Raw genomic sequence first — 15,421 nt, 5'->3', positions numbered from 1 at the left:
TCGCAGTAATTATAGGCTTGGCGAACACTACCGAGGCTGCCGGAGGGGAACTTTGACGTCCTTGACGAAGCATGCTGTCCGCTGCTGCTGCTGAAATGTTCTCCATCTTCAAGGTGTGTAATAGATATAGGATCCTTAGTAAGACTAGCCATCTCGACATACAATAACAGCCTCTTCTGTTTTTGTTTTTTTTCTTCTCCTTTTTTCTCCCTTTGTTTCCATACCTCCCCAGGGATTCAAGATGTTAGCGCGTCACTTCTGCGTCGGTAGAAACGCCTAATTAGTACTGGGGTATGTTACCTTCACAGAAATCTAGGGGAGGGCGACATATCGTTTTCTGGACTTTCTCTGGACCTGGGCTCAAAGAATCTCCAGAAAAAGATGTGTTGTATTTTTGCCCCCATAAGGCCCTGTTAAGACCTCTAAAAATGATGAATATTCCTACTAAAGAAGGCTAGTATAGGACGGCGCTAACATTTGGAAACCCTGAGGAGGTATAAGTTCTTTTTCCCTTTGCAAGGAGGTGTTCGTGACCGAGACCGAGCGAAACATGGGTCTTACCCTTGAAGGACCGGCATCGTAGCTCCATGCAATCCTCGGCTGTATGGAAGTGATCAAGCCTGTGTCCGGAGTGAGTTTCGTTTGAATTGGTTAGCGCTTGCGACAGACGGGCCCCCTAATATACTCTGTAGTACTATTTCCAACTAGGATTAGGTGTCTCTGCTGTCCGCGCACTAATTAGCGGGGGTTCTAGCGACGGAAGCCGCTGATTGCAGCCTCCTACGGTCCTACCTCGTTCTTTCGGTAGCCCAGCAGCCTAGCAGGGCCCTCTTAGTTACACTGCTAGCTAGCTACTACTAAGGGGTTAAGGCAGTAACAAGAACAAAATCCCCAGCAAATAGACACTCGTGCTATCGCAATAGTATTAAGCTAAGCGTTTGTAGCAGTATCAAGACGTGATTTGATCGGGTAAAGTAACTGGGTCTTCCAGTGAGAGCATAAGTGTAGCTGTCAGCATCAACCAAGTACCTATATAGCACGGAGCAGGGAATGATTGGGTCAGAGACATCATCACGGAAGCCTTTGCTCTGCGCTACAGTTAGCTGCCCTGCCGGCTCGCTTGCTCGCATCTGGCTTTTTCTTCTTCCCAAAGTTAGTATGATCTCAGGAGGGGAATACAGGGGTTAGCTACGGGTACTGGATGCTTATATACGAAACTCCCATGGAAGAGTATACTGGGTAATTAGGAAATACACTAGAATACTGGATGTGGCTTTGTGCCCGCTACCGAGCTTCAACGGTCGGCCTACTCTGCAGCAGAAACACACCTACTAACTTACTAGCAGGCTCCCATAGGGCCAGTCCAGCCATCGCTTGACTATGTCGGTCATCAGCCTGCTACATCAGGCGCGCTGTCCTGGTGTCAAAACAACACGTTCTAGTTTATATAGGGCAACTTCATCCCCAATCATAGGCGGGAAATGCACCTCGTAGGACGGCTACAATAGGTAGGTCTCGAACAGTGAACTCATAATTAAGACGGTGCCGTTATGCAAGCAGCAGGTTATCCTCGACACTTGGCCTTGAGCATTGTATAAAACCTCTTTACACACCGCAGGGGAGGCCGGGGAACCAACTGCAAATCCGGCTTATGAACGAGTTAGCTAGACAGAGAATGTCTAGCATGGGTGTCCGATGACGTGGGTTTCTCGATGCAGTGATACAAGAGCCACTATTGGAAAAAGGGAGGGGGGCCGGAGGAGGGGGGAACTAAGTAGAAGAGAGGATGTTGACGTGTGCATCCTGGCGTTTACCGACCTGACCGTGCTCTGGTCAATGATACCTTAACGTTCCATTGTGAATGGATCTGCGCGTAGACTGTTGGCCATCGTAAATGTTGCCCTGATGGGGATGATACATCAGGGATATAGCCATTGTTGGATCCGGACTGGCCATAGCATTCAACGCTTGAAACTCATAGTACGCTTGTTGATGGGGATGAGGAAGCCATCCCGACTGCGCTTGTGTTGGCATTGCTCGAGAGGCTGCGGATGTGGTCTGAAGGTGTGGCACGTTAGAGACTTTTAACAAGGACTCCTCGGCCAGTTCGCCGGACTCTATAACTTGTTGGATAGGTGTCTGGCCGGTCATATGCATCCTGCACGTACTGGCGACGGGTGTGACGAAGTCCTCGCGAAATCTGCTGATGCTGTCGGGATCAGTGCCTAGAAGAAAGGCATACTGAACGAGCAGCTTAATGTCGCCAATGTGCCGGCATTCTAATCTCTTCCGCAAGATGTTGGACGTCTGAGGGGTCCACTTGAGAGATGTTCTTAATGCTTCGCTCTGTGTCCACTCGTTCCAGGTGAGCTGCACCTGGCTCTGACGGAGCAGATTGCCCATCCTTGTAGAGTACGACCATCCGCCACGACTGGCGCCTTGCTCAAAGTGCTCGGCCACATGACGGACGTATTCTTTAAAGGTCGGGCTGGCGTTGGTGTACTCAGGGGCCTCAAACACTTGCAAGCAGCCGTCAAAGCCGCAGGCAAATACCACCTGCGGGCAGAGTTTGACCTTGGCTACGTCTACGGACACAAGAGAATCGCAGTGGACCTGTTTCAAGTGTACCTTGTAGACGCCCTGTGAATCAAACACCATATGACAGCCATAGTGGCGGCAGAACCACTGAGCGTCGTTGTAGTGAAAGTCTTCGATATGTCGTTTGAGGTCGCTCTTCCTTGCGCAGGTCTTGATGATACCTTCCTCCCCGCACAATCCACACACAAAATACCCATTCCGCTTCGATTTCTTTAGATCAGCGGATGACGTCCCCACTATCGGCGGTTCCGGCAACCGCTGCTTGACCCGAATACGTCGAGCCCGCCGCGTTGCCGAGGTGCAGGTGGCAACGGAAAGGCCCCCACCTTGGATGTGTCTGCTCGGAAGCTTCGAACCGTCCCGAGAGCCCTTTGGCACTGCCACCCCGGTAGTAGAGGATTGGAGGGGAGAATAGCGTACTCTTTCGGATTCCCATAGGCCAAAGTCGGCTGATCCCGTGGATGATATCGCAGTATGAATACTTGACGCTTCATCGGGAGCTGCATTGCGTTCAGCCGGCACTGGAGAAGCAATCGACTCCTGGACCAGGCTCTTTAATGCGTTCATGCCGTATCTATCGACCAGGTGCTTGATCAACTGCCCATCACCTAGTCTCTGCGCAGGCGACACCGTCATAGTTTGCCGCGAACTGTCGGCTTCAGGCCAAGTATATGAGGCCATCGTCTTGGGTATGGGTCGTTCTTGCTCCTACGTCGGCAACAGCAGGATGCAGATGCCGTGTAACGAATAAGGTAGCTGCGGGCTTTCGTGAAGGCTATCGGGGACTGAACAAGTGTAACGACGCGATTCATAAACAGGATGAGACGAAGTGGCTCGGAGGAGTCCGTGAGCAGGCTGGAAATATACGATGAGTTTATTGGCGGATGGGTGGTTGGCACCGGACGCCGTATAAGCCATAAACACAAGAACGCTTTACCAACGTCTGTCAAAAGTTGCCAACGAAAAGAGATGAGGAAGTTTGCCCTAGAGTGTTGCTCGTAGAGAACAAGGAGAGGCGCAGCGACTGGCAAGCCCAAACTGGCCTGGGTTCAACAAGTGATAAAAAGGTTGGACGAATAGCACTATATGACGGATATTAGTGCTTGGTTTCCGGGCCTGTCTTCAATTTGACATGGACCGATGTGGCCCCCTGGCCAGTACCGTCGGAACCGAAACAGCGGTCAAAAGTTCCCTTGCTGTGAAGCGCGCTAGGGGGTGGTAGATGGGCAGGGATAAGGATGGTTTAAAGCGAGTGGATCTGGCTCTTTTGCCAGTTGGGCCAGACCGGCCATCCAGTCTGACAGTGCCCAGCCTAGCTTTTTTTTTTCTTCCTTTTTTTTCTTCTTTTTTTTCCCCCTTCTTTTCCTTTCGATTAGGTTGGGAGTGCTAATCTTACTGGGGCATTGGCCTCTGTTCTAGCCGTAGTGTATCAATTGAGACGAGAACGGCAGCTGGAATGACCACAGAAGCAGTCTGACGTTGTGGAATCGAATTGAAATTAGTAGGAAAGTCTCATCCGCACAGTCCAAACCTAGGCCCAGCTTTCCGTCGCAGGTGGTAATCCTCTCCCTCTGTTCTTGGTCGCCCACTCATCCCAAGTTAACATGAGTTACAGCCATAGGTATGTCTTCCTCCCTCTTCGCAATTGGACTTTCATTCTCTGTATCGGAACGGTATTCGTGGTCGCTATAGTGGTGGTTTTGTGTCGCTAGAGTCCGCCACCTCAAGTTGATGTTGTGACCATGACGCAAAGCCAGCGGATGCGAAGTCCGGAGATCACTCTCGTATCTCTCGTATCCATGACTCGAGAGGACCGTGGTCATTAGCGACCAGCAGGCTGCAGCGAGATTGTTATAAAACGGGCTGTGCGCAAGACCTTCCCACAGAATAGTCACTATCTCTAGGGCAAATGGGCACACAAACGACCCCTGTTCGGATGCCCTGCTGTAGTCTCCATTCTATGGAGCGTAATAGGGGACGTTGGTGAAGGCCAGGCTCGTCAACAAGGACGAGCAAGCAACCAAAAGGGCTGAGGCTCTGCATCTAGCGGCGCCGACTTGTACATAGTAAGGGGGCCATCATGAATATCGAGTCCACTAGTACAATGGCACAGGCACTATCCGAGTGCCCGGCGCATCCGTGGGCGCGTGACTGCGGGTGCCTCCGTACTTGACGGATCCAATCTCCACATGCCGTCGGGCAGCACAGAGGACCGTCGTCGTGGCGGCTGCATTACTTATAGGCGGGGCTTCTCGCCCCTTGTCATGCTGCTGCTAGTCGCACGGTTCTAGCTCATGGCTTAGCGACAAGGGGCCTTGTATTTTCCCTCATTAACTGTCCTCCTCGGAAGGATGATTGGCATTGGAGACGTCAGAGAGTTCTTCACTGATGAGTAACGGAGTCTCGAGGCTTGATTCTAGCTCTGCTTACCTTTGTAGTGGGTCGAGCGTCGATCTTAGGCCACGCACCTATCTAGTAGGCCTCAGTTTCGGTCGGTATATTGTCCGCCTGTGTTGTCCGGTGACCTTACGGGTAGGCGAGGCCGCGAAGACCGCGGGGACCGCCTCATAGTAGTGGAGTTTGGTCGGGCCTGCAGCCATTGCAGTACCATCTGTAATACGGCACTCACTCCGTGCTTTGGTTACCACTACTATGATTAGCTATCGCAGATGGCTTACTAATTAGTAAACTTTTCTAGCATGATATTCTTAGCCAAAACCACATATGAACAGAGTCCAAGAATGGGGTTCTCCTATCCTAGGGGCAATCTTGGATTACACGCTTGTTCGCATAGCTACTGTAAATGGTTGTTGTCTTATGCCAGCTTCCTAGTATGTTGCTACAAGCATGAAATCCAAAGCACTGCCATGTCGTTTGCGTTGGGACAGCTGGCCTTTTGCATACTTAAAAGACCTCTTTGTTATAGTGTATGTGTGAGCTCGCACCTTTCGATCTCCAGGCCCAGCAAACCACGACGAAGGGCCAATAAGTATCCATTCCACCTTTCTTATCATATTCGCTTGAACTCTAAACCTGCGTAGCAGGGGACGTCAAACTCGCCTGCGATAGAAGCGGCAGCAACGCCTGTGATAAAGGGAAAGAAAGAAAAAAAGGTCTCTTCCCCAGTAGTTGTCATGCAACCCAGGTCAGCGCAATACTTGTCGCCTTTACTGCTGCGACACAGCCGTCTTCACCGAATTTACCGCTATAGTCACCCTAACATAATCACCTGCACACTTTTCCCCACTACCTGAGAAGTAGCAGTCTTCTCAACACACCAAGAAGACCATCTATTGAGGTCAGTAAGAGGTGTACTGGGTATGATTGTGAGCAACTAAGAGTTCCTGGTTACGTGTGTGGTTCGGCTGAATGCATCAGATCCGTGTGCGGCCGCCCCCTCCCCCCCCCCGCTTTTAGAGAGCAACCGAAATCGGATAACAGCACCCAAGCGATGTTAGTTGTATACAGTACTCGGTATTAATCATTCTCCTCTATAGAACATACCTAACACAGCCTGTTCCAGCCCCACAGCCCTAAGCGTCTTATGGTTCTTCTTGCACACAGATTCACCCTTGAGTGATTCAGCTTAGCCTAAGCCTATGGAGCCGACGAATAGTATGTGGGGCTACGTCTCGAAAGGACGTTGGGCGTGGGAACGGATGGTACCAGTATAGTTATACTAGTCCACTAGGGACAGATGCTAGGTCCCTGACAGAAGTATCCGCAGTCGAAGGATCATCCGCAGTGGAGATCGCTGTATGAATTCAAACTTGGGCGGGAGGGTCGGCTTCAACTGCATGGTAAAAACAAGCTTGAACGGAAAGCTACCTGCTACGGAAGACTGTCACGGTCTATGGACCGATATGAAGCTTCGGCTAGACCCTCAGCTATGGAATACTTTGGAAGGTTACAGAATATCGTGGAAGGTTATGAGAACCTTGTCGGCCCATACTCAATGGAAGCTTCTGGAAGAAGACTCACATGTATTTAAAGATGAGAAGGGCACCACTCTTTCCCAGAATGGTTCTTCTTTCCTCCAGCTTGGAATGCTCGTAGTAGTAGGCTAGACCAATGGCACCGACCTTGTCCTAGACCCTTACAGTTTCTATACAGGCGGATTATGTACGTAGAGGACAGTATAAAGCCTTGGTTATAGGGTGTTACAGTAAGAATGGTCCGTTGAATCGACTGACATTCCTCGTCTGCTATTCTAGTATCTAAATGAAATTGATCGAACATCATACGTCTATTGGTTGTAGATAACATCACTGGTTCTGCTACTTGTAGTCGCGTTACATACAGCGAACCCTTGTCTAGGTATTATCTAGTCCTTAATCGCCCCTATAGCCAAGTATCTAGCTGATAAGACACGTCATGGGACTGACTATCGCCATTCTCAGGGACAACTCCGAGAGAGAACTTCGAATATACTAACAAGATGCTATCCGTACGACTTCCCGTTGGAGTGCAATGTCTCTGTTACGTTTAAGCACTATAGCTGCGTTTGCGACCTTCTTAGATATACCTAAAATAGATAACATAGGGCTCTGATGTGATTTGCTGTCTTCCCCGTCTCGGCAGTGTGTGGTTTGTAGTAAATACGCGGAGGAGACTGAAATGTGACCGTCCCCCCACTGCTTGTGGCAGACTGAAGCTGGGAGCTGAATAGGAGAAACAGATCCCCGTTCCTAATAGGTCCAAGCCTTTGGTCTCCCAATCTGTCTTTCACTAAACCCTAACCTAGACTGTCAAGAATTAGGGCTAGAGGCATACTTAGCTACGGGGTGTAATACTTTTCAAGCAGCTCCGCCTCTACTACACATCCTGCTCCGCCTCCGGCCCTGTTCGGTCACGCAACAGATCGATTACGGCCCCGGTCGACGTATACCTTGTATTAATAACACCAGTATTATCTGCTAACTCATACGGTGTGTGGATGATGCAGAGGGCGCGGTGATGTTATATCTGCCACGACTTGACTACCTATGTCTTCATTTCCGTCCCGGTATTCCGGCCTGTGTGTCCTGCACGCTACGTGTTGCTCTCTAGGCTACGTACCTTAGGCTTATGTTTTAAGTTATAAGCCACGGAACACCTGGTGAACGACCCGGCCTAAGGTAGCTCAGTGAATCTTATGATGTGGTCTCCATCGCGTAGTTATCGCCAGGTTCTAGTGATGGCAGGTGACGAGGTGCTAGAGGTCAGCCTGCTCAATTGTTAAGCGAATCTGTAACCAACTATAATAGGTGGCAGTTCATGTGTACCTTATAAGGGGGGCGGATTTCAGTAGGACTCATTTATATTTGTGTATGTATAAATTTTCTTCCTCTTCTTTCTCTTTCCTCTTATCCCCCGAGACATTTGTGATGATATCCATTGCTGTTCCCCCCCCCCGGCAACTGCTGTAGAATGCTATGATGTCCCACGATTCCAATTCCAGCCGATAGGGGGTCGGGACCCCTGGTGACGCTCGGACTTCTCAATGGTTCGGACGTCGCCGGCGCTGAGGCCGAGACCTTGAGGCCAAACGGCATGGGCCAATTGCTGGGCAGGCACACGCTGTTCCCGGTTCGCGCATTGCCTGACTCGTGGTCCCGGGGTCTCTGAAGCATGCATCCGCAACAGGCTATTTTTAAAGCGCCCTCCAGAGCGTCCTGGCTCTCCAGGTTCGGCCATATCTAGCCCTGCTTGCGCGCGACGCGGCCAGTTTCCTACAGAGTGGCAATAGGCAAGGAGTCTATGATCAACAATCGCATATCCCGTCGACCTGCCTCCTGTCGCGCTACGAGATCCTCCGCTGCACGCTTTATTATTAGTCATCCTGCGCGTATAGGTATGCTGCATCCGCATAATTGTCGGGCATCATACGGGACTAAGCGTAACAGCAACCAGGACACGTGTCGTTCTAGTGACAACAGCGGATTGGCGATAATTCCACACATCAAAACACGGCCCATCGCAGAGGACCAGTGTGGATCAGGACGTTTTCCCTTCTCCAGACCCTTGGGCCCAAGACGACCTTCGCCTGTCTTCGAAATGGTCGACTATTTGCCAACGCTCCCAGGCTCTCTCATATGGGACAGAGGCCGATCGGAGGTGCGCCTGGTCAGCTCGCCATTCTCATCGTCCCCACCCATCGCCATCGTCAGGGACATCCGCCCGTTACTGAGCCGCCCAGCACGTCTGAACGCGGTCCGCCATGCTACTGTGTGCTGTTCGCGGGCGTCAGAGCGCTTGGAGGCGGAGACGGCGATGCAGCGTTCGACGTTGGGGCAGGTGGCCGAGCCCGTGCCGCATGCCACAGGGGCGATGCTGCCGCTACACGCGGACTCCGTTGCTTCTGGATACGAAGAGGTGGGCACAACGCAGCCGGCAGGAGCCGTCGCTGCTTTGGCCGTCTTGCTGTCGCGCCTGCCTGCTCTGGAGACACTCGAGATCCGGACCTTTGACCGGGCCGAAGATGAAGAGGACGACGAGCAAACCGCATCTCTAGCACTAGGAGACCCCGTCATCTCCCTCCTCTGCCGGGAGATGCTTTCAGCCGCCACCATGGCCTTCGCACACGTCAGGACGGCCAGGGTCGTTGTACCATACCCGGACGATGACCCCGCCGCAGAGTTCGGCTTTTACGTCAGCGCAGACACTGTGCTACCCCTGTTTTACCTCCCGCAGGTCCGCACCCTCGAGATGCACCGCGTTTAGGACGGTGGACGGTTGGTTTCATGGCCCGCCGGGGCAGGCCCCGTCTCCGCGACGCAGCTTAAAGAATTATTCATGAGCAAGGCCCAGCTGACTGAAGCAAGTCTGGACCGACTTGTGCGAGCATGCCCAGACCTGGAGGTTCTCCGCTGGGAGCATGTTATCGATGCCGAATACGCCCGGTCGTGGCTTGACTTGGACGCGCTGCGCACATCGCTCGAAACCCTGAAGCACTCGCTACAGGAGCTCTCCTTCAGCGTGATTCTCTGGACATCCACAGCTATCGACTGCGGCGAGCAAGGGCCGTGGGGTATTCGGGGCACGCTGGCGTCACTCAGGGGGTTCTCTCAGCTTAAGCGCATCACTATCTCGCTACCGGTACTACTTGGGTGGAGAACAGATAACTCGGCAAGGCTCGCCGACGTGCTCCCCGCTAGCATCGAGTGTGTTACAGTCACTAACGAAATGTTCTTCTGGTGGCACTCCCGATGGGACGACGTCAAGTGGGAGGCGGACGACCCAAGCGCCCCAAGGTGGCACACACTCGAAGCTAAAATCACAGAGTACCTGGAGGCTAGGCCGTCAAGCTTAAGGCAGCTCAAGGTCGAGGTTTGGACAGCCGGTGAGACATCACGGGCTGAAGAGTTAAGGGACAGGCTGACATCAGTCGGGGCTGCTACTAGTGTTCACGTCACTGTTGAGCTGAGGTCATAGTTACGGAGGCTAAAGGAGGTGAAAGGACGGAGGACTACAGACATATTATACAAGTCAAGAAGCCTTTACTTATGGTAAGGTGACTGGTGCCTCGGGTGGAACATCTGGTTGATAGTAGCTTAGCTGCGACTGAGATCACTACGTAGTCTCAAGAATCATCAAAGAAGCTATTAGGAGCCCAAAGACCCAAACGCATATGTAGTAGTTACCCACCAGCCTGTGTACGTCTAACATCAGCTAGAGCACCCTCATCTCACCACTGATCCCATGACTAAGAACGTCTAACGATACCTTGGACAGGGCAGGGAAGCATATGACGTTTCTCAGTGTTCATAATAGTCTGTTTCCACAACGGACGGAGAAGTGCATAGATAGGCTAATCTAACCATGTTTTTCTTTGGTCTCTTTTGCTCTTTGCCTTTCTCAAGCATCTCCTCACACCTTAAAGCAGCAGCTGACACTGACTGTTGTACCAAGGACCGTTAAAGCTAGACACGATGTTCAACAGCTATAGGTAGTCACTTATGCCTTTGACTACAGAAGCAGCAGCAGCATCCCGTGAGGGCTAAAACGTCATACCACAACACAACGCCTAGGCCGGTTGCCGCACAAATGAGCTAGGTAGTCCGAAGTTTCATCTTTAAGCCACTCTAGTGTTCAGGAGCATTATAGGGGGCTAATTCTCTTGCATCCCGCCGCTAGGTTCTACAACGGGGTGGTGAAATCAGGGCTTCACACGAGTTCAGTCGCATATAAACAATCTGCCCACTGAGGTTTCACTCATTGACTTCAAAGGGCCACGGATCAGCTGTACTCATAAAGATAGCGGCAAGTGGCGTCAAACCGTAGCCGGGTCCAGGACTCCAGCCCTCCGTGAAAGCAGCGACAACTTCAAGTTATCCACAAGCTAGCAGTGGGATACTGCGTAATACTCCTAGGGTCGGCCTCTCGCCGGCTACTGGAAGATACGGACTATATATCTTAGGTATAGCTTATCCCAAAGAACTGAGATAGCAGGACGAGGTTGATGGACGTTTGGCAGGCACGACGGACCACCCTAGTATCTTAGCCAAGGTAGAAGTCAATATGCAGCGGGAATAAGAGGCTGCAACGCCGCGCAGCAGAGAGATATGGCCGAGGCCGCCCACTGGTATAGCTTAGCATAGTGCGTCGTGGCCCACCCACCATACGCCCTGTAAGCCGGGAGGATAAAGCAGTTTGGAACTGTCGCCATCACTACTTTATTATTTTAGGAGTCGCGTAAGCATACGTACGTTACCGTATGTTATAAAGACGAGGTCGGGGCACGGACGGCCCTCGTGATGTAGCTAGTGGATCTCGTGATGCACCTCTTCATTTACGGGGGCTTTAAGGTACTCGGGAAGCTCTGTGCTCTGGCTATTCCATCTATTATGTGTTGGACTTGTGACCTAAGAACCTCCTGCCTCCTGGCCGAACACGCCGTCTCCGAGGAACTGTGTAATCGCAAATGTTGATATATTCTCACCTTCACGTCAGTTTCCTGTTCTGATCCCCTATCTCGAAGTGCCGCCGCACGAGCCCTCTATTCAAGATAGTGCCGGGGCCACTCTTCTTACAGGATGTGCCCTAATGTGTTGTTACTCAGGCCAGCGTGGGCAGGTGGTTGAAAGGGAGGCACATGTATAGCTACGAGGGACTGCTGATCAATTTCCAGTATCTCCCTCCAGGAAGCGAGAGATTTTCCAAAGGCGGGAGATCTGTCATGTGCCCTCACATCTAATCCGGCCTGCCTCAGCGAGAGTCCACTCAGCGTCCGTCATCTGACACCCATCGGGACGAATCATGATATCCCGCTACAGGGATGCTTGTGATCTGGCTATGAGATTCAAGGCTACCGTCGGTTCCGCGTGGAGCTTGCCCGCCTTGTTGGCCGACTCGGCCGGGGGGACTGCGTGCCAGTCCTCAGAGCGTTCGCAAGGTGGTAACTGCAGCAGGTCAATGTATTCATTATGAAGGTAATAAGGTAGCATCTATAAGCCTCGCCATCCGTCGCAGCCTGCAGTAGGCGATTCCAAGGCTAGACCCTGGGCTAGCTTACAGATAGGCCTCGGTTAGCACATTAGGCTGTGTGCTGCCGTCCGTTGGTGATTGCGATGCTAAACACCTCGTTTCCCGTCCTTGCGTCTCTTAACAAAGTGGACGAGTCCCAACCTGGCGAAAAGAAACGCAATCCACTCCGCAGCGCGCTCCATTCTACGGCTTGATTTGAGGCCGTAATAGTCCTCTAGCGAGGTTGAGGATACGGGGTTGACGTTAGCGACGTCATCAGCACAGGCAGACCGAGACCGCTTCCCCCCAGGACGAACGGTGCACAGCTTGATTAGAGATTCGATATTACATCAGCATGAAGAGGATTGGGAGGGGGCAAGTAAGAGAGGGGACACCCCGAAATAGTGCTCAAGGGTTGGGGTTCTAGTCAGGCTGGGAGCCAGCTTGCGCCAGGGGTCTAAATGTTCGCGTTTGTGTGTTGCGCGCGGGTGGGTCGGTGGGCCTTGGTCGATCCGGACATCCCGCGAGGCGGATGGTCTAACGGAATAATTACCCACCTAAATGATAACATAAAACATTGCCGGGAGGGGACACCAAACCAGCATCGCTTTTTCAGATAGGTAATGGTCAGTGAAAAAGAGGATAAGTCCAGACTCACATGGCCCGTCCTGTTACTTGTATTGAGGTGCTTATAACAATAGACTCTCACTATGAAGCCCACACACTTTCTCTGTATTCCACTGGTCACCCGATTGTCGCGGCCTGGGCTGTCTGCGGAGTTGAGCGCTCTTAAGTCCTACATTACTAGTGCGGACAATATCAGCATCCCCGCGTCCGCTGTGCGTCCCCTCAGCACTATCCACCTCACTTTGGGAGTCATGAGCCTTCCCGAGCCCAAAAACGTTGAAGAGGCGACCCAGGTCCTTCAGAGCATCATTCCTCTACTTCCCCAAAGGCCCATCAAGATCTCGCTCCTTGGCCTAGGAACCTTTCCTGGCATAGATCCAGGACGTGCCGAAATCCTCTTTGCGCACCCCACGTGTCTCGACTACGACTTCGACGCGCTATGCCAAAGAATCCGGCATGTGTTCGAGGATGCTGGTATCTTCGACAAGAGAGGCTTCAGCTTATTCCTTCACGCCACCATCTTAAACGCCAGGAAGACCGCCGACGGGGGGCTTATTGACGCGACGGAGATCCTAAGGAACTATCGGGGACACGTATGGATGGAAAATGTTCCCCTCGAGGAAATCGGAATTTGCCGGATGGGTGCCAAGAAGAAGGGGGGTGATGATGAGGAATATCTGCTCGCAGCTTCCATCCCACTCACGACTTCGGCCGATAGATGAAATGTGAGGTGGAATTCTGATGTAAGGTAGAGCAGCCACTTGCCTTCTTTTACCCTATTAGTTCTAGATATCTAGTAGGTCCGTTCGCTAAGAGACCCCTTCAGGATCGGGGACAGTGCCACTGATTACTAGTACAGCGGCTAGTCCTCAGGTCTGAGGGTTAGTTGAACCCGAGCATGAGGTGACTTGTAGTCGGATGGGACCTCTACAGGTCTCCAGCAATCAACTTCGTGAGCATCCTCGGACCTTTTCAGCTCATCTTCCTCCGCGAATACTCGTTAAGTTTAGGACTAGTCACCTTGGCCCCTAACCACTTCGATCTAATTACCACAGCCTTCAGCAGCAATGATGCCTGCGTTTATTGCATCCCACTGCACACTAACTTAGGCATTGTATCCCCAGCGAAAGCAGGCAGCATATGCGAGAATGCGAACTCGCTTCTTGGACCTCGCAATAATGCCGTGATCGTTTCCGCCAGCTTGGCTCCTCCGGAGCTGGATGGGTACTTCCTCATGAGTTGCAACAGTCCTCGGCCATCCGTTGCTAAGCGGACAGAACGATATGTCTGTCTTACAAACGGACAAGCTACAGCTACTACAGCTCTAGAAAGGCCGTAACATATTTAGGCTAGCTGTCTGTTCTTTAGCAACTCCATATAGAAGCTACTATAGAATCATCATGTAGCGATTTGGAGAATTCTTGTGGTCTTGCTAGTAAAGGGCCTTTGATCTGCAGTTATTAAACTGATAATGAGCTCATGAGGGTAGTCATTGGTCTTTAGTGTTATCCTAATCTGAAAGTTGCTTGTTCGATTCGTCAACAATACCCGTTGAGTTGTTAGCTGGGTTCTCATTCAAATCCCACACAAGTGGACAACATGGCTGCATTTAAGAGATAATAGGGTTTATTTGTGGTGCTTTGAAAGGATGCAGCTTCTAATGACTCGTCTCTACTTGAGGCGTGTCTGCTGAATCTCTGCTTAAGGTAGGACGAGTAGAAGGTCTTAGAAATAGCCAGAAGACAGTCGTTATTTAATAACAGGTTAGGCCTGGCTGGCTTCAACGACCCAGATCCTTTGCTATGCGCTATAGAAAGCAACCCTGATACGTTCTGTTCTGTGCTAGCTCTTGATGGCCGCCTGAAAATCTCCAAGGCTTCAAACCAGGAGTCGCATTGTGGGTCTGACGAGGTGCATTTGATTCTACAATAGGACCCCAACAGCAACAAAGCCGCAAGCTGCTATCCTGATGGTCTTGTGGTCAGCGTTGAGTGTGCATCATGGAGACAGGTCAGCAGCCACCTAGAGATTCTCTCCTGTTTTATTGCTTCACTTCTGGTGAAGAAGGCCATGAGTAACCTCATAACCACAGGAGATATCATGATATCTACAATAGTATGCCCAGGCCTCTTATCACTGTTCGCCTAGGCTCTCAACCCTGCTGGTACGGTAGAGTGATAGCTAACAGTGTATATGCGGAGAGTGCCAGAGCTTACAGACGTACTCAAGCAACTTCCACCTCTAACGTATATACAGTCTGCTTCCCAACCTACTAGTGAATATGCAGTATATGATGATGAAATTGGGCGTGGGAAGGAAGTGATTAACAGTGTCTAGCAAGACTTAAGCTGCGGAAACAACCAAGACGAGAGCCATACGTCAAGAGGAACATCTATTAATAAGCTGGTTGGGCACCCAGACCGTTAGTGATGATATACCTGTATTGTCATTCCCTGCTCTTTCGCTACCTACATAGCTGGGCGCTAAGCTGCATATGAGGACCGGCTTTGGTGCATTTTACGACCTCCTGATGCCCCACAATGATAGGTGCCAGCATGATGAACAGCAGACTGGGGAGCATAGCACTCTGAGGATATTGTTGCGGCGAACTAAACGGTGAGTCGGTGTGGGTGCAGGCCGCCTTGGGAATCTGGCCCTTAGCCAGGAGAGGCAGGCACGAAAGGATTGAAAGCGATTCTTCTCAATACCACTCCCAACGCAATCTATCTCACCTTACTTTATGACATGCTGA

The 15,421-nt window shown here is 51.4% G+C and overlaps 5 protein-coding genes across 5 annotated transcripts; 4 read left to right on the top strand and 1 right to left on the bottom strand.

The window, feature by feature from the left end:
* Positions 1-1,961: 1,961 nt before the first annotated feature.
* On the bottom strand, positions 1,962-3,234 carry CGGC5_v013063 (uncharacterized protein; the record flags this gene model as incomplete). Its single annotated transcript, XM_066152827.1, has 3 exons — positions 1,962-2,058; positions 2,117-2,799; positions 3,019-3,234. 3 exons carry the CDS (start codon positions 3,232-3,234, stop codon positions 1,962-1,964), a joined length of 996 nt encoding a protein of 331 aa, XP_066007582.1.
* A 3,227-nt stretch (positions 3,235-6,461) lies between these two features.
* CGGC5_v013062 (uncharacterized protein) lies at positions 6,462-7,032 on the top strand (the record flags this gene model as incomplete). The annotated part of the gene is made up of 5 exons (XM_066152826.1): positions 6,462-6,656; positions 6,712-6,720; positions 6,813-6,853; positions 6,901-6,915; positions 6,999-7,032. The coding sequence occupies 5 exons, from the start codon at positions 6,462-6,464 to the stop codon at positions 7,030-7,032; spliced, it is 294 nt and encodes a 97-aa protein (XP_066007684.1).
* Positions 7,033-8,130: 1,098 nt separating this feature from the next.
* CGGC5_v013061 (uncharacterized protein) lies at positions 8,131-9,300 on the top strand (the record flags this gene model as incomplete). Its single annotated transcript, XM_066152825.1, has 3 exons — positions 8,131-8,166; positions 8,415-8,431; positions 8,484-9,300. 3 exons carry the CDS (start codon positions 8,131-8,133, stop codon positions 9,298-9,300), a joined length of 870 nt encoding a protein of 289 aa, XP_066007682.1.
* A 72-nt stretch (positions 9,301-9,372) lies between these two features.
* CGGC5_v013060 (uncharacterized protein) lies at positions 9,373-10,011 on the top strand (the record flags this gene model as incomplete). The annotated part of the gene is made up of 1 exon (XM_066152824.1): positions 9,373-10,011. The coding sequence occupies one exon, from the start codon at positions 9,373-9,375 to the stop codon at positions 10,009-10,011; it is 639 nt and encodes a 212-aa protein (XP_066007581.1).
* Positions 10,012-12,752: 2,741 nt separating this feature from the next.
* Positions 12,753-13,548, top strand: CGGC5_v013059 (Uncharacterized protein; the record flags this gene model as incomplete). Its single annotated transcript, XM_066152823.1, has 3 exons — positions 12,753-13,329; positions 13,422-13,469; positions 13,529-13,548. 3 exons carry the CDS (start codon positions 12,753-12,755, stop codon positions 13,546-13,548), a joined length of 645 nt encoding a protein of 214 aa, XP_066007741.1.
* Positions 13,549-15,421: the final 1,873 nt, after the last annotated feature.

The sequence above is a fragment of the Colletotrichum fructicola genome, assembly GCF_000319635.2.
Source record: "Colletotrichum fructicola Nara gc5 chromosome Unknown KSG_Nara_v1_contig08, whole genome shotgun sequence".
NCBI lineage: Eukaryota > Fungi > Ascomycota > Sordariomycetes > Glomerellales > Glomerellaceae > Colletotrichum > Colletotrichum fructicola.
Note: the sequence above shows the minus strand (reverse complement) of the source record. Positions and strands in the feature narration are given on the sequence as shown.